The 24,436-nt window shown below is 43.9% G+C and overlaps 2 protein-coding genes across 2 annotated transcripts; both read right to left on the bottom strand.

The window, feature by feature from the left end:
- Window positions 1–5,781: 5,781 nt before the first annotated feature.
- On the bottom strand, window positions 5,782–13,976 carry LOC310989123 (histone-lysine N-methyltransferase SUV39H1-like). Its single transcript, XM_083976033.1, has 6 exons — window positions 13,947–13,976; window positions 12,576–12,721; window positions 10,814–11,473; window positions 10,150–10,296; window positions 9,760–9,889; window positions 5,782–6,285 (listed from the first exon to the last, which is right to left on the bottom strand). The coding sequence occupies exons 1-6, from the start codon at window positions 13,963–13,965 to the stop codon at window positions 6,152–6,154; spliced, it is 1,236 nt and encodes a 411-aa protein (XP_083832159.1). The 5' UTR covers window positions 13,966–13,976; the 3' UTR covers window positions 5,782–6,151.
- A 1,968-nt stretch (window positions 13,977–15,944) lies between these two features.
- On the bottom strand, window positions 15,945–24,280 carry LOC310988599 (organic solute transporter subunit alpha; the record flags this gene model as incomplete). Its single annotated transcript, XM_083975258.1, has 7 exons — window positions 15,945–16,540; window positions 17,400–17,652; window positions 18,751–18,862; window positions 22,236–22,394; window positions 22,494–22,567; window positions 23,190–23,341; window positions 24,208–24,280. 7 exons carry the CDS (start codon window positions 24,278–24,280, stop codon window positions 16,110–16,112), a joined length of 1,254 nt encoding a protein of 417 aa, XP_083831384.1. The 3' UTR covers window positions 15,945–16,109.
- Window positions 24,281–24,436: the final 156 nt, after the last annotated feature.

The following is a 24,436-nucleotide window of genomic DNA, read 5'->3' as shown; positions in this document are numbered from 1 at the left end:
CCCTACGAGCAACGGCGTCGGTGTGCCGCCGCGGCGAATGTGTATCTTCCCAATTTAAATTACGTTTGCCAAATACGCGCACATACTTCGTCGTAGCCACTTGAAATTCAAAGGACATGACGTTGGCTCCTCCCTGAACGTTTTGATGTATCGACTTCCTGCCTGGCTCATAGCGCCCCCCGGTGGTAACAGGAAGTACGCAAAAATTCATTAAAAATCCATACTTCACCCGATCAACTTCATTCCACTTCTAATACATGCAGAACCAGTTGCTGAAGCTACATTATGAACGCTGTGAAGATACGACGAACGGCGTCCGTGTGCCGCCGCGGCGACTGACGATTTTTTATCGTACAATTACGTTTGCCTTTTTCGTGGCTTTAACAAAGTCGTGTCCTCACGAAATTTCATCCACAGGTCAAGAATGGCGAGCTCTTTCAGCGGATAGAGTCGTTTCCCATGGGCGTGGCAAAATGCCTCAATAGCGCCCCCTTGAAGTTTTTCCGAAATTCTCCATAGACAAATTTCGCTTACTTTGTCGTACACATACGAAACTCGACACACACCTGTATCATACCCAAACATACAAAAAATTGAATTGGAGCCACGCCCTAAACCCAACAGGAAGTCGGCCATTTTGGTTAGCATTTCTTTGACGCAAAACGAACTCGTCCGAGGGAGTTCGCCCGATTGACTTCAAATTGGGTAGAGAACATCTCCAGACCAAGCTGATTACGGCTTGTGCTCCGCAGGTCTGTAGCTCAAAGGGCGTGGTTGCTAGGGCACGGCCAAGTCCCACGAGTCAGCTAAAAAGGTTTAAATGCTAATACGCCCACAGATTTGATCGCAGCTGCTTCAAACTTGGTGCACATGATGAGGGCGTGACCCTGAACGATCCGACATATTATTTTCCTACGTCACTCATAGCGCCCCCCGGTGGTAACAGGAAGTGCGCTAAAATTCATTAAAAATACATCGTTGACCCCATCAACTTCATTCCACTTCTAAAACATGCCGAACAAGTTGGTGAAAGTATTTCATGAACGCTATGACGCTACGGCTAATGGCCCCCTTGTGGAGGCGACAGGAATTGCGCTCCATCGTGAACTGCCACCTCCCACGGATTTTGCCCGATTGACTTCATATTCGCTACAGATCATCAGGAGACCAAGCTGGTCAAACACTATTAAAAGCTTTTCTCTACGTCAAACGTCGTGGCTGCTAGGGGGCGACAAAGTTGGTCAACTGCTCGTTTAGTCGCCATGCTATTACGTTTGCCTTCCACGCCCACATACTTGGTCGTAGTCACTTCAAAATTTCAGTACATGATCAGAGGCCCGCCCTCTACACCTCCATTTGATCGTACGCTAGCTCGCTCAAGACGCCCCCTTGTGGACACAGGAAATGTCGTGTTTTGCATCGACATTGTCCGATCAGCTCGAAACTTCACATGTGTGATGAGGTCACGACCCCAAACACAACGGCCCACATCCCGTTACCGCCCCCTGGTGGACGAACCGTAAACCTGCCGTAACTCCATCGTACGTTGTCCGATTTGCTCGAAACTTCACGTGTTCGACGAGGGGACCGCCCTCGACGCAGCCGCCCACGCCCGGTTGCGCGCGGGGGTTTCGAAGAGCGGCCCGGGGGTAGCGGGGACGCCGAGTGGCGTGGAACGAGGGCCCGTCATAGCCGCTTGCGGCTTTAATTATTATTATAATTATAATTATTGATTGGAGGATTTTCTTGTACATATTTAGGGATGATGGTCAGGTGAGAGCCCAGATATGACACTAAGTGTTTTATTGAAGAAATGGAGTCAAACTACAATAAAATGAATTATATACAAAACAGCTGACACAACACCTCTGATCTCAGTGACATCACAGTCTGAGGGTGTGGTGTAAACATCCACCTACTTCCTGCTTCAGCTGTGACCCACATCCAGTGTGTTAGATAAACTGTCTCAATCTGGTTGACATCACCAACTTTAAATTACAAAGAAATAAAATGTGGAATTAGTCTTTAATTATTATTTTTTGCCTTCTGTATAACGAGCCGGTCACAGCAGAGCTGACCTGTCTCAGCTGTCTCTGCTCCAAGCTGTGGACGAAGGTCTTTGTCTCTGCAGGTTTTAATGATGTTCTGAAGCTGAACAAGCTGCTGCAGATCCTCCGGTCTAATGCTGAGAGTCACCTAACTCAAGAAGCTCCCTCCTCGTTGGACTGCACAGCTTTACCTTCCTGTCAAAGACAGCCACCATTTAGAACGTGCAACAGTCCAATAAAGTTCAATCCTGAAGTTTGATTTGAAGGAAACGGGTCATTGAGGTGTTTGGTTGATCCACAGTGTGTCTTCAGATCACGGCCTTTAATTGATAATAGCAGTAAACATCCCTGAAGTCAGAGAGGGTCCAGGTGTGAAGGGTGTGAGAGGAGCTTCTGGTCAGGTCAGATGATCCTGTCTCTGTCTGCTCTGTGTTTCTTTTCAAACGTGGTCGAGCTGTTACGCATGCATCTGGCAGTTGATGACTTTTTTTTTTCTTGTGGGTTTTGTAATGAAAATAAGTTTCATGTAAAATGATCAGAAGATTATTATGATTGTGGCAGCATCTCCCAGAATTCCTGGCAGGTGTTGTATTCTGCTGCTGCTGATTTGTATTCTCCAGGTTGACAGCATGCAGAGCTGAATCCAGTTCACTTCATGCCCCCCCACCACCAACAGGTCTGTCTCCGTCACAGAGTAGCTCCATGATTTGACATAGTTACAGAAGTAAACATGAAGAACTGACATCTAAACGTTGTCCTCAAGTGTTACTTTTTAATTTACAATAACAATTCAAGTTCCTACAGGCCGTAAATGCGTCATATATACATTCTGCCACCACAGGTCTCAGTCAAAACAATAAAAAGAGCTTGGTGCAGTCATGAAGCAGAGTGGGATCATGGGAGTTGTAATCTAGTGGACCACATCCCAGGCACATCTTAATGAAAAATCTTCAAATTTGGCACCCACATTTCTTAGGACTCCAAGATGAAGTGATTACATTTTGGTGATCAAAGGTCAAAGGTCAAGGTCACGATGACCTCATAAAACATGATTCATAGTTTTAAAATACTCATTAGTTTTTATTTTTATTTAGTTTTTCAGTTTGCTTCTTTATTTCAGTTTAGTTTTAGTGAGTTAAACAAGTGATTAAACAGTTTTAGTTTTTATTTGTGAGGAATTGACTAGTTTTTTATTTAGTCTTAGTTTTAGTTTTTCAGGTTTTAGGAGAAAGCCTCTGTCAGACCTCTGAAGATCAACTTCAACATTTGTGGGATTTTTCCCTTTTAGTTGCATCCCATAATGTTCCCATCAGTCCTCATCAGGTTCCATTCTCTCTTATCTCCCTGTGGGTTGTACTCCAAATCGTCCTATATTGAGCTGTGGCATTTTCCTCCTGCAGCTTCAGACATCTCTAAGAAAACTACAACTAGGCTGATGTTATCTGACTCTACTTTACTTTAGGTTCAGTTAGTTTTACATTGTTCAATGTAGTTTTTATGTAGTTCTCGTTTTTGGAAAAATTGTTTATTTTAATTTCAGTTTACTAAGTAATTTTTTCACTGCTAGTTTTAATTTTAGTTGACTATAATAGCCGTGCTGCTGCCAACAGCCTGATGGTAGTGGGTTCAACAGTAGAGGGCTTTGTGAGCAGTAGAAAAGAGGCTTTACAGACAAACATGGAGCCTATCGAGAGGAGCAAAGGTTTTTCATTATGTAACCCGTTTCCATGCAGGAGCTGTTTGCGTAGATCTAGACTGAAGCCTCACATTAGCTTCAACTCAACTTTTAGAAAAGGGACAGTGTCATGTCTTAATAGTCTTTGACCTCACACACCAGTAAACCAGAACGTGTCCTTAAACCTCTTCTGTTGGTGTTTCCCATCACTGACTGGTTCCTGAAAGCACCGTCAAGCTGCCTCTGACCCCGACACCAACCATCTGGCCCGGTCACCCTTCAGTGATACAAGTTAACCACCTGTGTCTCTTCACCAAGTCCTGATCCTCCACAAATCCACTTAATTCAATGCAATCCCTGTCACACAAGGCGAGGTAGACACGGTCATGGTGAGATGTTTGGCTCTTCTGGAGAACATGTTGAACTGCTATGAGTTGTGACCCCTCCTGGCACTTCTTAAAAACATTTCAAATTAAAAGCCCTCCTCTGTTTCTTGACAGAGCTTTTATATTGTATTATAATGTGCTGCAGTATACGGTTTTGTGCAGATTTTCAGAATAACACTCAAACTGTCCAGCCATACACTGGGTGTTGACAGGGTTAGTTATACTAAGTGGAGTGGATCATTTTATCAGCTACATGCTAAGAGCTGAGCCTCAGTGTGTTGTAGACATCAATGTGTTACATTATGTCTTATACGGTTTGAAGGTGTTTCATTTCTCTGTGCTCATCTCAAACCTGAGGCCACCATCCAGACATATGAGCATACTTTATGACATAACTACTTTGAAAATCAATCATGATCCAATATGAATCTAACAAAGAGGGTAGAGAACAGGGTAAATACATATTATATCATTATCAACGGTTATTGTTAACAGCTGAGTTTTTTTTTTTAAATCAGAAGAGGGCTCTATATACATGGATGCAACTCTGGATCTCAATGTCCACTTAAGAAAAGTGAGGAAGAGAAATCCAAGACCAACTTGACACAGAATATACGTACAAGGTGGGAGATGACATATTGGCACCATCTAGTGGTGACACGTGTGCAAGGAATTTCTTGAAGCAACAACAATGAAGACATGAAAACACTGGCTCACTGTATAATCATTTATTTACACTGTGTTTGTTCTCCACCTAAAACACACAGATAAAAACAAGAAAGAACTGGACTAAAATGTTTAAATATACACATGTAAAATCATCAGCTACTTGACCGCAAAACAGACACAGTCACTGAAGAGACGAAGGCTGAATTAAAGGGTCGGCTCAACACAATACAGAAATCCAGGTGTAAAAATATATTCTGAAAACGGTCTCAACCTTCTTCCCCAACAGTACACACACACACACACACACGCACACAGAGCAGCAGTGTTGGCTCAGCTGATGGTCACTATATGCTACAGGCTGATTGGGAGCTGGAGGCAGCAACAATCACAGCTGTTAATGCATCAGGTGGGGTGGAGACAGGAGCAGAACATGGTCGCACATTCATAACAGTAGAAAACACCGACTTGGTCGTCAGGCAACACACACACATACACACACCTATATCAGCTAAGCATCATGAGCATGAAACACCGACAACAGGGCTCACAGTAAAAAAGAAACAAAAGGCATTAGAAATCATACAACTACTAAAAAACAAAAAGCTGAAAGACAATGAGTGAGTCCTGCGTAGAGAAGACAGCTGGACCAGATTGTGTGGTGATGTCAGGGGGAGATCAGTCTACAACCTGACGTACAGGAACAAAACCAGGACATGATGTCTGTTGGTCCACAGGAACTGGGACTATACAATTGGATGGACAAACAACAAAACACAACAGAGTGAGACAGACTGTCCTCCGTCCATCACTCCTCTACAGCAGCTGGACCAGAGCTGAGACAGGACATGGGTCTGTGAAGTGTGATGGAGGTTTGTTCTCTCAGATATCTACATATTTCATAGATTCCACATCTCAGCAGTTGGTGAGTTCAGTGTGCTCACTGGTGGAAATCATGGACAAAACTAAGAGCCATGCTTTAAGAAAGCAGTTCTCATTAACCAGCTGTTAAAAGGCCCAGGTACACACACCTGTCCTGTCCTTAACCTGTCACAAGACGTGCTGCACTCTGCGGGACGACTTGATCATCAGCCTCCGTCCTTTTGAAACCGGACAGAGAGATTTAAAATGATGGACATTCATTACAGAGACAACTCACTGATCCGTCCTCACATCAGTAGAAACCAGAGGCTCTGCTTTCTGTTCAAACTCAGGTATGAACCTGGACTCTTTGTGTGTTTTTTTTTGTCTTGTCTGTCATGGTCACACTTGATGGATTCATTAACAAAAAGAATATAATAATTCCTTTAAAAATCTGTACAAATTTCCACATCTTTTTCCAGAGTGATAGTGCTGCGTTCTTCAGCAGTTCATCATCAAAATAGATACTTTCTGCAAGAGTCTGAACCACACCGACACTCCACTCGGATCCTCTTCTTGGGAGAGCTGGGCAGCCCTGCTAGACTGAAACTGGAGTCCATTTTGGTGCTTTCTGTGTCGACTGGATCAACTGCAAACAAACAGATACCAAAATAAGGCAGTGTTTCCCATACGTTCATTTATTCGTGGTGGCCCGTCCCAAATCAATTACGTCCTCCACTAACAGATTTTTCGGCTTTTGGCTCGAGCAACGCAATATCGTTCTATTCATTGATCATAGCGCTCTTTCTCCGTCTCTCTCACACACACGCACACACCAAAATGAATGTGCAACTCGGTCTGTTGGTCCAGTCATATATTTTGTCATTGTACTTGTGGAGTTGTAGTAGAAAAGCAACTGGACTTCTTCTCTTCTTCCAGTTGCTTTTTTACTACAACTCCACAAGAATAAGATGACCAGGGGTCTCATTTATAACCGTTGCGTACGCACAAAACGGGGCCTGAAAGTGGCGTTCGTGACTTTCCACGCCAAGGTTGTGATCTATAAAAAACAAACTTGACGGAGAATGTGCGCAGCCCTAAGGGGTGTTCACACCAAACGCGATGCTGCATTGTCGCGCGTCGAGATTACATGTAAAGTCAATGCACAGACGCGATTAGATGCGAAATCGCGCCGGGCGACGCGATACGCGCGTCACACACGACGCGATGGACGCGATGCCGCGAAAATCGCGTCAACGCCCGAGTTGAAAATATTGAACTTTTGACGCGACATCGCGTGACGCCGTGACGCGACAGCCTATCAGCGTTGAGATTCTGACACAACAATACACTGCTACCGACTGCTACTCACCGGGGACAGATGGATAATACATCCATGATGGACAGGCACTCTGCAGCTGAAATGAAGAGCCTGTAACTTTAGTTGGTGTCCTGCCTGGAGATCCTGGCACCAACCTTAGCTAGCAAGTCCTCAAACTCAGCAACAGTCAGTCTGAAGTACCGTACAACGGCCGCGATACGAGCAGGGCTGAGCGGAGTTTTTTTTACCTGCTACACCAGGACCAGGACGTTAAGGATCAGCTTCACCTCGTCCATTGTCAAACCTACGGTAAAATGAGTGCACTTTCTGTGTCTCAACACATTTTTACTTCCGTCCTGTAGCTGGATTGACAGTAGAGGGGAGGGGAGGGGGGACGCGATGACGCGAATTTACACAAAACGGTCACGCGTCAAAACACGAGCGATAGCGCGACGGATTCTCATTTGTCGCGCGAAAAAATCGCGTTCATCGCGTTTGGTGTGAACACAGCTCTAAGCAAACTCTGAGCCATGCGTAGGCTACGCATGGTTTGGAGGAAAAGGGGAATTGGCGACAGACGGTGTGGTGGTGAACTGAAGTCAGACTCAGGAAATGTAGAGTGAGAAGAACGATTATGTTTTTATTATCGGCCGTCACACATTTAATTTCAACCCGTATGCCTTAGATCCATGTTGCCATGGTGATTTAATTCAACAGCGTTATTTTGCATTGGACTGATGTTTCAGAAACATCTTCTTAGAATCTAACTGGAAATTAAAAATCAAAATTCCTTCTCTATATTTAATCACCGCCATCTCTCCGTCATATTGTCCACTCCCAGAGCGCAGGAGGAGGAGAGGAATAAAGCATCCGGTCCTATCAGAGTCAATTAAATATCAAAGACTGGGAAAAACCAGTAATCACAATCGTTACGCTCTGTTTTCTTGTTATCAGTCCTACTTAATGCTGTTCATCACAAAAACCGAGAGAAAACCGGCATAAATAAAAGCGTCATGTTAATTCTTCAGAATATATTTCAGGATGGAAGATACCACTAACTGACTCAACAAATGTTATTGATCAGTCTAATTACTGTAAATATATAAATACAGCAGTGAGCCCCGTGCGTAATGCTGCACCACGGCACCGCTGGGGGAGAATAAGGAGGGAGAGGGTCTTCAGGGACCGACGACTGCCTGGCCCATGATGGTGACTGGTTCATAACTTGTTTCAGATTCACTAGAACTGTTGTCATTGTTGTAACCATGTGCCGAACCGGGTCCAGCATGTGAGAGGGCAGCGCACCAAAACAACATTGTGTGCGCTCTGAGCCGCTGACGCCGTTAACAGCTGCAGCAACATGTTGCACAACACCGACAGAACAAGAGCACGTCAGGCTCATTTATATGCAGATGGCATTCATGTGGTGGTTTGCATTGACCATCTAGGGTTAAAACAGGGCGTGTACAGGGCGGAACGTGAAGCTGATTCAGCTGCGCACACTTGTAGGAACTCTGTGATTTATTAAGGGAAGTGTGCGTACGCAGGGTTTTATAAGTCTGAATATTTTTTGGCGCACGCAAAACTTGGCTTTTGGGCGTACGTACACTTTTAGTAACGATCCTACGTACAGTTTTATAAATGAGACCCCTGGATGACTGAGAACCTTCACGGACATATTTGTCATTGTAGTTTTCTTGAAATCTCGTCTCGTGAGCCGAGTGTATCGTCACACCCCTACCGATGACGTATGTAGAGCGACAGAACTCCGCTCGTTAAACGTTGCTCTTTTTCAAAATAAACTTGCGGTCTGAACTACTTCAAACACTGTCTAACGCTGCATCTGCCGCCATGTTGGATCGACAAGCTATCAACAAAGTCATAGTCTTGTTGCCCCCTCCCCAGTTCTGCGATTGGCTTCCTTGTTGAGGGAAAAATTGGGTCCATGGTTTCCAGGCTGACTTGTAGTGAGGCAGCACGGGTCTACCCAGGCTAGGTGCCACCCGCAATAACGCAAAAAGAACAGCAGTTCACAAAGTATCGTGCATGATTTCATCTTGTACTACTACTAAGTCTGCCAACGGGACCTGATGCATCTTGTCAATGTGACATTCCACTAAATGGCCCCAGTTTATTATTTACTTATCCATGCATTTACTTGTTTAATCGTTTTTGGTTTTCTCTCCTTATTTATTAACTTTTTTTTTTCCTCCCATTCGCACAGCTTCATTCTTTCATTTTATTAATCAATTTATCTTTCTATTCTTATTTATTTACTCACGTCCAATTCCACTTAAGCATCCATCCTCCGCTCCCTCTTCCCTTCTTTCATCCTTTATCCCGGCTGTCCCTATTTCTTCCTTCTTACCTTCAGAATTAATGCTGTCATTAGTACTATTATGAGTTAGGTTATGTTTGCTATCACAACTGTTATCCCTACTACCCTTTATATCGTGTTTGTTATTTGCGACCTATGTCACCGCCGTGATTCTTTAATTTCTTTCCTTATCTTTGCCATTACCATCACCACACTACACTGCACTCGAACTACATACGCACATCTTGTGTATCCATTGCTGTATGTCCATTATGTTGTCTGTCTTGTGTTTCACAATAAAAATAAATAAATAAAAAAAGGAAGTCTGCCTCCGACCTCCCTCTGATGTGAGGGCTAGTTTTAAGGGCTGAAAAGCGTTGCCCCTCGCTCTTAAGACAATTGGAACACCCTACCCTATACATGAGAACGTACAAAACCGAGTGCTAGGGCCAAAATGGAGTGGGTAAAGTGGGACAGGGTCTTACTTTGCATCTTGTAGTCGAAGGTGAGCTCCTCTCCTGCACGAATAGCCCGCGTTGAAAACAGAGCGATTCTCGGGAGCCTCTCATCAATGTTGTCAATGAACACGTTGAAGACCTGGAGGTTGGGGTTACACTGCAGAGACAACACAATACCAGTCAGCAGCTTTTCAAAAACACTTCAGCTTTACATCTGGTCAGGGCCCTACTCAACCCTGCACCACTTGTCTCTACCACCACCAGTGCATTAATACCACTGCTTATATGATCTATATCTGTACTGAATATGATTTCAAATGATTTCAGCATCATAGCGACACGTGGCCTGCAGCCTGTGGTCCCCAGCCCAGCTGTCTGCACAAGGCTGTGTGTTGTGTACAGTTTGAGGACACTCACACTGTGGTTGACAAAGTGGGAGATGTTGCCGAGGTGAGCAGCATCCACCGTGTACACGTCCTCCACGTAGTCCAGGTCAAACAGGTATGTGGAGCCCTGCCGGTCATATATGTGACCCCTCCTCTCTGCTTCATCTGTTGTGATGATCTGGAGGGAACAGACAGAAACTGATTGGAACGGCTGCTGTGATGTAACAGGTTATCTTCACAGAAATAACCACTCTGTGTTCACACCGTCAGTGAGATGGTTTCTATACCTGCTCTGTCATCAGACAGACAGTTGACTGTACCTGTGGTTGTGATGCTGTGCTTCACTGCAGGCAACTCCGAAACTTAGAACCAAAGCCATGAAATATCATCTTTTATGTCACCATTATACAGTTTTATGACAGTTTTATGGCAAGTGAGTCATGAGCAAAATTCATCATCTTGAGTTTCACCATATTTTCAATTGCAGCTAAAATGTGTCATCTCAAGTGACTGCTGTGCTGAAGCGGTGCATCACCTAGTTTCAGTGGTATTCTTCCTACGTTTCACAATCACAGATGTAAAAACTATAAATGCTACTTTTGTTGTTCTGTTACTAAATGAGTAAAAGTGGTTTGAACAGAGACAAAGCTGCTTTAAACAGACCAATGATGCTGAAGGCTGGGAGCAGCTCTTACCTCTCCTACATACTCCATGACAAATGTGTTCTTCTTGATATGCTGCAGGGCGCGGACCCCCCACCCCCGGCCGTTCTCTGTCTTGAAGATGCACAGGTCGAACTGGATGCCCTTCTGCACCACTCTGTTGGGACAATCAGGGCCACAGCTGCATCGGGAGTTGCACTCATAAATGGGCTTTCCTGCCCGGATGCGCAACCGTCCCCTGTCGTTGTAGGCCATGCGGTGCAGAGAGGCCCCGGGACAGCAGCCGTTGACCGGCTCCTCCAAACAGTTCTTACACTCACAGCCCACTGCCATCTCATCTAGTATTATGCCCTGACCCACTTTGTAGTTGTTGATGTAGGTGAAGTTTTTTGGGGGGCCCTCAAAGTCCACGTCATTGACAACAAAAATGCGACCTGGGTGGTTGCGGGTGTGATTCAGATGGGCCTCCCAGCGCTGCAGGCTCTGACGGACTTTGGCCTTCTGGACCAGGACTGAGGTCACCTCCTTGTCCAGCCTTTTGGGGATGCAGCGTCTCTTGTAGCGCCTGAGCTCTTTATCGAGGTCCTGGTGGAACTGCTTCATCACTTTGGGGCATTTGAGGTTCCTCTTGGGTTCCCAGGTGTTGTCGGACTCGGGGAACCCTTTCCACTTCACCAAGTAGAATTCCTCTTCCTGAAACGTAGAAATACAATTAGAGACTGTTCCCCCCCCCGGCATCATTCACACTGTCAACACAGAGCACGCTAAATGTTTCATGTATGATTTATGTCTGTATTAACGAAGCCATTGTTTTTCATAACCTGTGCTGACTGAACTGATCTTCCTCCCCCTGTCTCACCGTCTTAAACCTCAGAAGAAAAAGTCTCCACCCTAAGGCACTGTCAACCTGCAGCGTGACAGGACTACAGGGGTCTTTAGACTTGATCAGAACATGGTTTAGAAAATTCTATATCATCATATTGTATTCAACATGTCATTTTTTCAGTGAAACATGACAGAAATCCAGTGTCATCATAAATCCCACAACAGCTGCTTATAAGCAGAAATGTTTAAGGGCCTAATACTACAATATATACAGTATGGACAATTGTCTCAGAAGATATTGACTTTATCAATGCCAAACTGTAACAAAAAACAAAGTTTTTAATGAGGTAATACATTCTGTTTATCTAAGGCAAGGTAATTTTTACCAATAATACAGCATCATAACAACAAACCCTCACATCCACACTTTGAAAACCCCATATCTATATCCTGCATCTGTAAAGTAGATTATATATGATAAAGTAACATTGTCAAATTGTCCAACCATAATGTGGTGTGCAGACCCCGACACTGTGCAGCAGCATCGACCATTTAACACCAGCTTTGGAGTTGTGGTTGTAGAATAGAAAGGAAATGTTTCAAGCTGAATGTGATTGATAAAGAGGAAACTGCATGCAAGCTAGTTTTTTTTGCATAGGCACATAAACCTATGGTGTAGATCTCACTGTTGGCCCAGGAACTTTAGATGTGATGTTTTGCAAACTATGAAGGAAAACTATAGAGAACAGAAGCATTAAAAAGAGCTAGAAGAAGGAAGACAGTGGAGCGGTTACAGCCCCAGTTTCATTTCAATCAGCTGCTACATTTATATCATCATCTTCAACTGATTCAAAGTTTCAACACACTAACATCTAAGTCTTCATCAGAATAAGAAAAGCCTCTGGTCAGAGTAAAAGTGGCTTCAAATACTTCTGCTATGAATGAGCAGAGCAGTCACATGATACCTTACCTTTTTCTTCTTGTAGTCACAGAGGAACTCCACCTCGTAGTCATTGACGTTGGCTCTGTTCACTCCGAGGGCTTTACAGTGAAGCTTCTCTCTGCGACACAGGGCTTCCAGCTCCTCCCAGGACATCTTACAGGCCACGCTGCAATCTGACACAGCAACTCCCTTTAACTGACTTGGGATCAAGAGCATTGAGGCTACAGCAACAAGCTCCACTTCAGAGACAATCGATTTACACAGACTAAAGATGCACAGAAATCTATCTTTGACAGGCACTACACCCTAGATTCAGAAGACATATAACCCAGTAAAACCGTTTTTTTCTGATAAGGCTGCCTCCTATCACCACACACAGCAGTGGAGGATGATAGGGAGCCAGCAAATTACCAGCACATAACGGTTGTGCAAATCCACAGAAAAACAATTAGCTTTCTTGACTCAATTAAAAACAGCTGACTGAGAAGTTTCACCACATAAATATCTCTCACAGAGACAGAAGGAATGAAAACTGAGGAGATACTGGTGCACTGAGTCATTCACTTTGTCTTTATTCTGCAGGTCTGTCTGTGATCCAGGACTCAGACATGCCACAAGTAAAACCAATGATAAACAATTATTGTTACTGTTGCTTTTAGACCTCATTAGCATATCACTGGCAATTTGTGCTATTATTACTTATAACATCATCGTTATGACCAGTATAATATACCTCTATTCCTGGTCATTGTCCCACCCCCACCAGTACACACACACACACACACCCTGAGCCTAGTTCAGTTGGAGGTGTCTATGTGAGTTTTCCCCTCGACCGCTATTCATTGTTCACTCCTGGTTTCTGTCTACTAAGCAGCAGCTGGCTCTTAATGATGCCTAGGTGACATATTTTTGTTGTTTGAAACTATATAATTTAAAGTGAATCGAGACTAAAGTAACTGATTAAAAACACACACACACAGCCATTTAAACGCTCCGCGGCGCTGCATGGCGGACAGAGCTAGTCGGATATACTTTTTCCCGCTAAAGCACCACAACCTACCGCTCAGTACAAACTCCAGAAGAACAACATTTAACTCCGCTATTTCTGCATCCTACAGCAAACTATACACTTCACAGCTTGAAATGCAGTCACAAAGACACATAGGGAGAGTTTGGTCGTTAAAGAGCCGCGGTTAAACTGCGCCAGGAGCTAACGATAACTTTGGACAACTGACTTAGCTTCACCATGATACGCAACGCACCGCTGGCTTAACGCGGTGTGAACTGCACGACGGGAAAAAGTACAAAGTTGGTGTTTCTAAAGTGACTGCATCGGGACTAAACCAAAAAACGACAGTTAATAAACACATTATGTCATATATAGTTCTCATGAGTTACCTTTCAAATATTCCGCCATGTTTCTGCACAGCCGCGAAAATACTGGACAAGACACTGATGGGAGGAGCCTGCAGCAGAACACACTGAGACGGCTGCTGATTGGATGAGTGTCACTTATCTCCTCTCTGATTGGCTTAGAGGTCTCCAGGGTCGACCGGAAGACAAAGGGTGCCGTACGTATATCTATGCGTAGAGACGACGAAGCTGGCCCCATTCCCGTAGAAGTTACGCAGATCTTGACGTTGGTACGTGCGTCTGTGTTTTTGTCAGCGACGGACCGAGGATGTTAGCCTGTCACAGACACAATTGATTCTTCAATGACTTCATGAGACACTAAGCAACGCTAGTTTTGTTTTATCCACGCACTGTCGGGTTCAACATTGTACTGGCACCATAGACTGTACTGACACCCTGTATTATATGCTCATAAGCAAATTTTGAATCTAGGGATTATTATGGGTGTTATTTATTATAGCTTACTATATAATGAATAATATAATGAAGTTAATTTCTTATGAAGCTTTGTAACAAAACAACTTTACTTCATTTGATTAATAAGGTATTTCTAATTCCTTTAAAATGTTGTGGAAAGTACAGACAAAATAAAACTTTACATAGATTTCAATGAATTTATCACTGAAATGATAAAAGTGGCAAAGGTGGAGTCATTTATTCCTTATCTTTCCCTCAGCGATCGACCAAATTCAAACTCATAGTGAAGTTGTTCTTTTTTGTTTCTGTTGTCAGCCCAACATGTGACGTGAGGGTCATGTGATGGCTGCGGTCAGCAGGTGAAGGTGACTAATACTACATTTTCTCCATTCACACAAGTTCTGACAGGTGAAGCCAGATAATGTAAAACATGAAATACTAATTCTTCCATTATCTGTCCTGAGACCAGTCCAGTTTCACTGACACATGATGCTGGGCTTGATAATTGCCCTGAATTTGAAATGTTGTGCAAAAATTTCAGTAGCTCAGATTTTATCTTACACCAAACACTACACACAATATTTTATATTAATGTGCTTTAATCTCCTTTACATTTTGTAGTTGCTCTTTTATGTTGAAGGGTATGAGGGGGGAGAAACAGTTGTTGGATGTTATAAATGTCTTATGTCAGATTTTATGTTGATAGTGGATGTGTAAATTTCCCTCAGGATCAATAAAGTATCTATCAATCATGTATCTCTGAGATGAGATAGGAAAAGAAAATTAAAGTCTGTGTGTATGTGTGTGTGTTTTACAGATGCTTCAAAGTCTTGGCTCAAAATGACTGTTCCCCTGTCTGAGAAAAGACCACATGTGGTTTATATGAGCGATATCACTGCACCAAAATGCTAAGAATCGGGAGATGTCCTTTTGATGTTCTTGCAAGAATCTGGATCATGTCTGGAGATTTTGTGATATGACATCCTACCGTGCTGTGATTAGAGGCAGATTTCATCATCATGGGGGTCACAGTGTGAATCATCTGTACAACTACAACTGCACAGTGATACATACTGTCCCTTTCTGTTAAAAACAGAGTTGTGGGGCGGTGTTTAGTTCAGTTGGTAGAGCACCCGCCCCATGTGTTGAGGCTATAGTCCTCACTGCAGACGGCCCCGGTTCGAATCCCCCCCCTCCCTCTGCCTCCCATTTCCTGTCTCTCTCAACTCTCCTGTCCATTAAAGGCAAAAAGCCCCCAAAAATATACTTAAAAAAAAAAAACAGAGTTGTCATTTATCTGCTCTGTGTGTGTAAAAGCAGACCAGCGCTGAAGATGCAGTTAAGTGATGGAACCTGAGGGCTTGTATCAGCTGAAAGGATTTCATACAGTTTATTTCACAATCTGAAACAACTAGTGTTAAAACAACTGCAAAATGATAAACATTATTCTGCAGCGGCCTTTGGAAAGTGTGAGCCTACTGGAGGAACCAACCACCAACCAGGCTCAGTCCTCACCACAGCAGCCTCAGGTTCAGATCCAGTCGGGGCCCTTTGCTGCATGTCTCTCTCACTCTCTACTATCTACACTTCACAGTGTGTAAGTGTGTGAAGTGATTATCACCACGGCTCCTCGGGGCCACACACAGAACCAAACGAGCTAGAACCAGCAGTGAGGATGCTGGTCTTGCTTTACCAGGTTTGGTAAATATCTACAACATCCTCTGAGGTTGGTCAAACCACAGTGACGTCTTTACAGCCCTGGTAGTTGATATCAGCTCTGACAGTGATGTGAGTTGGCTCTACACCCGGGTCCTCTGCAGACCTGGACTCGGCTGGATCTGCTTTCCCTGGCTGCTGACCTCTGGCCTGGGGGAAAGGGAAGCCATCCAGAGGAGCGTGCTCTATCCTGCACAGACTGTCCTCGCTGTCGCTGTAGCTCAGATTGGAGGCGCCAACAGGTTGGCAGCCGGGCCAAGTGTCCTCTGAGAGCTTCTGATGCTCAGGCTGAACACTGTCTGTCTGAACGCCTTTTTCTATCCGCCACACGCCAACAAACTCCTCCTCCACCTCCTCCACCACGCTCGGCTCCACCTTACGGAAAGTGTGGCGGGCGTAGAGGCCGATGCAGAACATCTCCACGATCACACAGTAGTGGTAGATCACTGCGGTTGGACAGATAAAACAGAGGACATATTAATACAGGACTGGCTGAGTGACTGAAGAAACCTCCACAGCACCTGATGAATGCATAACTTGCTGAAGCTTCAGTTTGATGAGCTCCTGTTTCATTTCCTTCCCCGAATAAAAGGCAGATGTCAAATGTCTGTGTCACTGAATGCCTGTTTCTACAGGGGTCCACATGAGCTGTGTGTATTTTAATGGAGGTGTGTGAATTTGCTATGGTTACTCTGTGTATCCATACTTATGTACATATATGTGAATTCTTTAAAGGGATAGTTCAACATTTTGGCAAATTGGCCTATTGCCATAATCCCTATAGTCATAGCGGTAGGTTTGTTACCTTTACCTCCATCTCGTAACGTTGCGTTATTATCTCATAGCGTGGTGAATGTGCAGGTCACAACTTGTCCACCAGAGCGTTGTGGAGTTGTTGGATTGTGTATTTGATGAGTTTGATGACGGAAACCAAGAAATCCCATGAGTCTCCGTGGCGTAGCTCTGAGCAGCTCACGGCTCTGCTCCACTGATCTAAAAACAGCTTGCACCGACAATTAAAGGTAACAAACCTACTATACTAAACTATAGGGATTTGCCAATTTGCCAAAATGTTGAACTATCCCTTGAACGATCTTTCGTTAAAAGTCACTAAGTGGTTTCTTTTAAACCCTTTCTTTTCATAGTTATGTAGATTTGCTGATTACTTGTGTGTTATTATTCTCAATTTGCACTGCAATTGACTGGGAGGAAAAAGATATGATTCTGTAACACTAACTTGTCACACCTGCAGAATGTTGAATAAAATTTGGTTATAAAAAAAAAAGTCAAGATGCTTTGACTTACACTGGGACCTTGCCAGGGTGGAGAAGGGTGGTGTACAGGGGATCACCTCCAGAGCACCCATAGTCTCCAGGATGCCGCTCTGCAGGCCGCACAGCACCAACACCATGATGATGCAGATGAACTTGGCTCTCAGGCCGTAGCCGGGCAGAGCTCTTTTAGTGGCTTTGTAAAACAGGAGGTGGCCGTAGAAAGACACAAAGGTGGACACACATATGATGCCGTTCACGTACAGGTTGGGGTTGATGGGGTCTCCCTGGAGAACAACAAGAGAGTCTTATCCAAGGATGCCCAAGATGTGTGTCTTTGACGCTTTATGAGAGACGGAGCAGGGACCCCCTACTATATATCAAATTGTGTATTATATTAAACTGGGCTGAGTGCCACGTAACATACAGTACCTTGCAATCAACACTAAGCTGTTCAAATACAGGTTCATATATTCTTGTTTCTATGTCTGTCAACTGCATGATAATCATGTATAGAAGCTATTCAGATTAACATTTTTACTTCTAACATAAATGTGGAAACAGAAATAAATGAAGACCTCTGTTCTCGGGTCTTTAGTTGTTGTTGTCTTGGAAACAAATCATTGTGACTAGTCAATAATTCTGAAAAAAAACCAGCTGGTTGTAGTTTTATTCTCACTGTTTGGTTACTTCTGAGAGTGCTTTAAATAATTAAAGGGATAGTTCAACATTTTGAAGAGACGTGAGCTGCTCAGCGAACACAATGGAGGCTCATGGCTCACGTTTCCCTCATCAAACTAAATACACAATCCAACAACTCCAAAACGCTCTGGTGGACAAGTTGTGACCTGCACATTCACCACGCTATGAGATAATAATGTATAATTATGTAACATTACGACACATGAAGCAAATACTCAGAACTACTTTCGCTTTTGAAGTCACTCTGCTGAGCAGCTGTGTCTGGAATGTAGTTCTGGCTACGCATTTGCCTCGAAAACAACTCTGTCTCATAATGTTACATTATTATTTCATAGTGTGTCATGAGTTTGATGAGAGAAAGGCGAGTGCAGAGCTCACGTCTGCCCCGCCCATCTAAAAACAGCTTGCACCGACAATTAAAGGTAATGAACCTACAGCTAAGACTATAGGGATTATGGCAATAGGAGAATTTCACAAAATGTTGAACTATCCCTTTAAACATAAAGGTTACAAACTATGAACTAACTAACTGACTAACTGCTGAGTTTAGCACAGGAAGTTAACACACTGTCAGGGGCTGAGTAATGAGTAATGCATTGAGATAAATGAAACCACAGATCTGAACACATGCTGAGCCTCAGTGGGAGAATGAGCTCAGGCTGAGGTCTGAGTAAATGACTCACGTCACCGTAGGCGTAGCGCTCGTCTGTCCAGAGGACCAGAGTGACGAAGAACAGGATGCTGCGGACCACAGAGAGCTGCAGCACAGCCGCCATCATCCAGCCACGGCTGCTGCTGCAGGGGGGGGGGGGGGCATTCAAACGTGTCAGTTGTGCACAACACATGTAGACAATGTTATCAGATTAAACCTGAAATACACAAATTAACCTTTTAACACTGAATTGAATTGAAAGTCTTTATTGTCCGCTGCCGTGGAAATTCATCGTTGGGCTCATACAAGATAAAAGAGACATAGTAGTCACAGATATTCACAATAAAATACACAAAGACACACAAGACGTAAGACACTTTCTTATCCAGTTCTCTACATGCAGGTGGATAATGCCAATGCAAAATCTCTCACTCATCGTCACTGCATTCTCGATGATTTAGCTGGCTGGACATCACTGAATATTGGTGGACAGCAGCACTGGTACAGTACATATTCATCTACAAAACTTTGTTGCTACCATCTGCAATGCTTTTGGATGTACACTGGGCCAGGACAGATATTGGCCAAACATCATTCTCCTACCATGCACCATGGTGTTCGAATAATTCACAAAAAGTTAATTTGTACCTATGAGTGATTTCACGTGTATTATAAAGAATGCAGTGAGGGAAGAGTGTCATTGTTTTTTCTGGTGTGAACTATGTGTGAGTTTTTGTTTTATTGTCTATTGTATATCTTGTATGTACGAAGGAGTATTAGGGCCAACCAAAAAAAAAAAAAAAAAGCCAGCCCAAAAAAAAAAAATCGGGGAAAAGGGGGAAAAAGCAGGCAAAAAAAAAAAATCGGCCCAAGAAAAAAAAAAAATTAGCCAAAAAGAAAAAAAATCCGGCACAAAAAAAAAAAAGCCAGGCGAAAAAAAAAAATCCAGCACCAAAAAAAAAAAAAAAACCAGGCGAAAAAAAAAAAAAAATGCAAAGGCTTGACCACGTACCACAACAAAGCGACAAGCGACTGACTGCTCTATGACAGCAGCAGAGTGACAGACAGGCTGCCAAACTCTGCAGCGCCATAAAAGTGAACAATAAAGCCGATTAACTTTGACTCAATGCCGGAGTATGACAATGAAAACAAGAAAACTTAAGCGGTAGGCCAGAATCGACCAACCCCTGCTGCTAACGTACAGCAATCAGCAATGCATGTTCTTCATTGCTGTCCCCCATATCTATGGCTGCCCCCCACACAAACACACACACACAATCATTTATAAGTTACATAGAGACGTTACATGAGCTAACGTTTAGCGTGACTAAACGTGAACTGGAGACACCTCCGTGACTAGACCACCGCGATCCAGGTCTCTGCCTCCTCCTGTAGTATTTACAAATACAAATAGGCCTACTATACAGGATATATAGGCCTATCTCCTCTCCTCCTCTCCTGTAGTATTTACAAATACTAGGTACTACAAGAGCCTGTCTGTCACTCTGCTGCTGTCATAGAGCAGTCAGTCGCTTGTCGCTTTGTTGTGGTACGTGGTCAAGCCTCTGCATTTTTTTTTTTTTTTGCCTGTTTTTTTTTTTGTGCTGGATTTTTTTTTTCGCCTGTTTTTTTTTTTTTTTTTTGGTGATCGATTTTTTTTTTTTCTTTTTGGCTGATTTTTTTTTTTTCTTGTGCCGTTTTTTTTTTTTGCCTGCTTTTACCCCCTTTTCCCCGATTTTTTTTTTTTGGCTGGCTTTTTTTTTTTTTTTTGGTTGGCCCTAATACTCCTTCGTATGTATGGGCTGATTTGACATGGCTGCTACCTCGGCCAGGTCTCTCTTGTAAAAGTGTGGGTGAAATAGTCACCACTCTCACAGCGAGGATCATCAAGTCAATATCTCTTTATTCAAGCAGCGCACAGGATCTCATACATACAAGGTTGTGGGAGAGGAGCTCCCCGAACAAAGAGGTCTCTCAGTATTTAAACACAGTGCCTGAGACATGGCACCTTGCCTAGCAACAGCCACATTCTCTCACGTTACAGGAAGGATGTTTTCAAAACTTTGTTGTATCAAAGCAGGTGGCATACCTCCACTATCTCAAGGCCCTTCTACATAAAACTGGACTAAGCTTTCTCACACAACTTCTCTGCAAAACATATTTGCATCAAAAAGGTATTTCTGATCTCAATGGGATTTCCTGGTTAAATAAAAGGTAAATAAATAAATAATAACCTAACAGAGACAGGTTGGACAAGCTGCACACATGCGCAGTGTGTCAGCTGGAATTAGAGGCCAATCCCAGCTTCACCTGTACAGGTCACCAGCCTATCACATGACCGACCCATAAAAACAAACTCAATCTCAAATCCACTCACAGGGCGATTTAGAGTCTTTAACGGGATAGTTCACCCAAAATTCAAATTTCACTCATTATCTACACCCTCATGTGGACTAAGGGCTGGGAGAAGTTTCAGAGTCATCCGTGGCTTCTCTGAGTTCCAGCGGGGCTCCGTGCAGCACTGCATGTCCATATGACGGTTGCGAACGGAGCTCAATTTTCTTCGTCCAAAAAGACACACCAAGAAACATCCAAATACCTCCATGCTGCTCGTCTGTAATGTCCCTCTTGTATTGAAGCCCCGACAATGAGAAAATGTTTTAAATAAGTCTATCTTTTAAGCTTGTTTGTAGCGGAAGCTTCCAGTGTTGCTCTGCCGGAATCTCGCATGATTTGCGGAGCCGTGAACTGGGTGTCAGTGCAAATCGCGCGAGATTTGCACAGTCACAGGCAAAGCAGTGAACTGAGACACTGGGAGCTTCCGCTACAAACAAGCTTAAAATATATACTTATTTAATTTTTTTCGGAACAATTTCTCATGTTGGGGCTTCAATACAAGAGGGACATTACAGACGAGCACTATGGAGGTATTTGGATGTTTTTTGGTGTGTCTTTTTGGACAAAGAAAAGTGAGCTCCGTTCTCAACCGTCATATGGACATGCAGTGCTGCACGGAGCCCCGCTGGAACTCAGAGAAGCCACAGAGGAATCTGAAAATTCTCCCAGCCCTTAGTCCACATGACGGTGAGTAGATAATGAGTGAAATTTGAATTTTGGGTGAACTATCCCTTTAAAGAGATCCCTATAGTCATAGCAGTAGGTTCGTTACCTTTAATTTTCGGTGCAAGCTGTATTTAGATCGGCGGAGCAGAGCCGCGAGCTGCTCAGAGCTACGCTACAGAGGCTCATGGGATTTCTTGGTTTCCCTCATCAAACTCATCAGATACACAATCCAACAACTCCAAAATGCTCTGGTGGACAAGTTGTGACCTGCACATTCACCACGCTATGAGATAATAATGGAACGCTATGAGACAGCTGTTTTCGCACATCTCATCAAGTCTGCCGATGCAATACCAGTGGGAGCAGTATCCCAGACTGTCTCAGCAGAGACAGTGTAGTTTGTGAGTCAGGTGTTTGTGCAGCAGCAGCATGTACAGGTACAGTAGTACGTACCTGGTGATGGACACCATAGGGAGACAGCAGCAGCAGCAGCAGCAGGGGAAGGGGTCTGGAGACACCTGCTGTCCTGACAGAGCAGCCACCATACGAGCTTTACCTCCAAAGAAGTCTGTGATCAACGCCATGAACTTCAGCAAAGTGACAGAGTGATACCTGCACACACACACACATACACACACACACAGACACACATTCAGACAATGCGTAGGACCAGTGCAGATATGACTACAGTGTCTGGGTCCAGTAACTCACAGTGAAGCGATGAAGTTACACAGCGAGGAGGAGCGGGGCACGTACAGCGCTATCAGGGAGGTCAGGGCGAACACCTGAGTCACAAACAACATTCAAACACTGAGACACAGAGCACACATCACACTGGACCCAAGATACGTTCAAGAGCAGGATCTGTGTGTGTGTTACAGAGGCAAGGCAAGGCAACTTTATTTATATAGCACATGTCATACCAAGGGGCAACTCAATGTGCTTTACATAAAGACAAAACATTTAAAGCAGAAGTAAGCGGAATGTTTGTGTTAATATAAGTCTTCCGACAGCAATCACTTCTATAGAGTGTTTGGTCTGAAACACGGGTCTGTCAGTCACTCTGCTCTGCTGTAAGCCGAGGAGAAAACTTTCCTTGTATCCTACAACCTTTATCCAATGAGGAGAGAGAACGGCATGAAGGGGCGGTCCTCTCTGTGTGAATGTGGTGACGTAGGGACGAGGGCGGGGACTGCTAACTCCATCGGCTGACAGGAAGTTAGCCAAAACGACCGGATCGCTTACTTCTGCTTTAACAGTAAGAAATGGAAACATAACAGAAAAAACTGCATGAAAAAGCATGAAAACATAAAAAAAATTTAAAACTAAAACCCAGAATAGTAAAAATGATAAACATTAAACATACAATTGAAAGCAAGAAAAAAAGAATAAAGAGAGGGCTGTTACCGGGTACATTCCTAAAATCCACAGGTAGAGCCGTTTGCGTCTGGACGAGGGGACGTGACGCAGGAAGAAGCCCACCTCCTCCAGAAACACGGCCAGCATGACCACAGCCAGGCCGGCGGGGATGAGGAAGAGCCACAGATCATCTTTAATAGCTGAGGGAAGACCATGGAATGACTTTCATCATGTCTGAACACTGTCACAGTGTGATTGGACGGTTTCCCGTGGGTTCAGTCTGAGCTGATGCGGCTACAGTAAATCGTGTTCAGTAGATTTAAGGACACAGAACAGAACAGCTGGATGTTCCTGCTGTTTATGTGCCCCTGACTTTGCTCTTTTAAGAATTATGATGAAATCTAAGACTTTTCACATAATGAATGGAATTCAAAGTGCTTTACAACAAAACATCACTGTGCAAAAAAATAAGAAAATGAAATTAGACCATAGAGAGACAGTAGATCACCCATTCTCAAACTCAAGAGCTACAGATTTAAAGTGACAAATGTAAGAAATGTATTGCAACTACTACTACTGCCAAATGAGATCCCAGCAGGATATTCTATAGTTAGCTAGAATTTTTAAAAAGCCACTGGAGGCTGGATGGTGAATTTCTTGCGTGATGTTTGTATTCAATAGCTAGGCAACAGAGGATTGGTGACAGAAGAACAAAGAGCATCTACAATGATCTGATCTATTCAAATTCAATCCATCTTAATGGGAACAGCTGTATTTTGACAACATTTCTGAAGTGATAAAAAAGCTGTGTGAATGAAATGGAAACCAGAGTCTAAAATAAACCCAGGCATCAGCATGTTTCCAGTTCTTTCTGAGATGTCAGACAACTGATGAAGACCGAGTATGACCAGTTGTTTTTGTTTCAGGGAGATCATTCCACACTGTACTGATCATCTCTTTGTGGGCTTTGTCCAAAATATGTTTGTGTTGGTTTATTATTTATTGTGACAAAGACAGAGTTGGAGCTCAGCATTGAGCCTCTGAGGGAGCAGAGACCTTCACTCACCACTGAAGATTTGGGAGGACAGAGGGATCTCAGGCTTGATCCAGCTGCAGTTGGCTCCTCCTCCAGCTCTCATGGTAACGCTGCCCTGCTCTCCGTCCACCTGTCCAACACACAAGACGGAGACACCTCAGGCAGTCGGACGGAAAGGCTTCACGTTGGCCAACATCTGGATGAACGAACCCCGTGGCGTCCCTGGATCAGGCTCGCGGCGTTGGAGACGATCCTCGCA

Source organism: Trachurus trachurus (genome assembly GCF_905171665.1).
Source record: "Trachurus trachurus genome assembly, chromosome: 7".
Lineage (NCBI taxonomy): Eukaryota > Metazoa > Chordata > Actinopteri > Carangiformes > Carangidae > Trachurus > Trachurus trachurus.
Note: the sequence above shows the minus strand (reverse complement) of the source record. Positions and strands in the feature narration are given on the sequence as shown.

Coding starts and splice junctions, on each gene's coding strand:
- LOC310989123 (XM_083976033.1), bottom strand. Junction 11,474..12,575: donor GTGACTACAAGAAGAAAAAG/GTAAGGTATCAT, acceptor TCTACGTTTCAG/GAAGAGGAATTCTACTTGGT. Junction 10,297..10,813: donor TCATGGAGTATGTAGGAGAG/GTAAGAGCTGCT, acceptor TGTTCCCTCCAG/ATCATCACAACAGATGAAGC.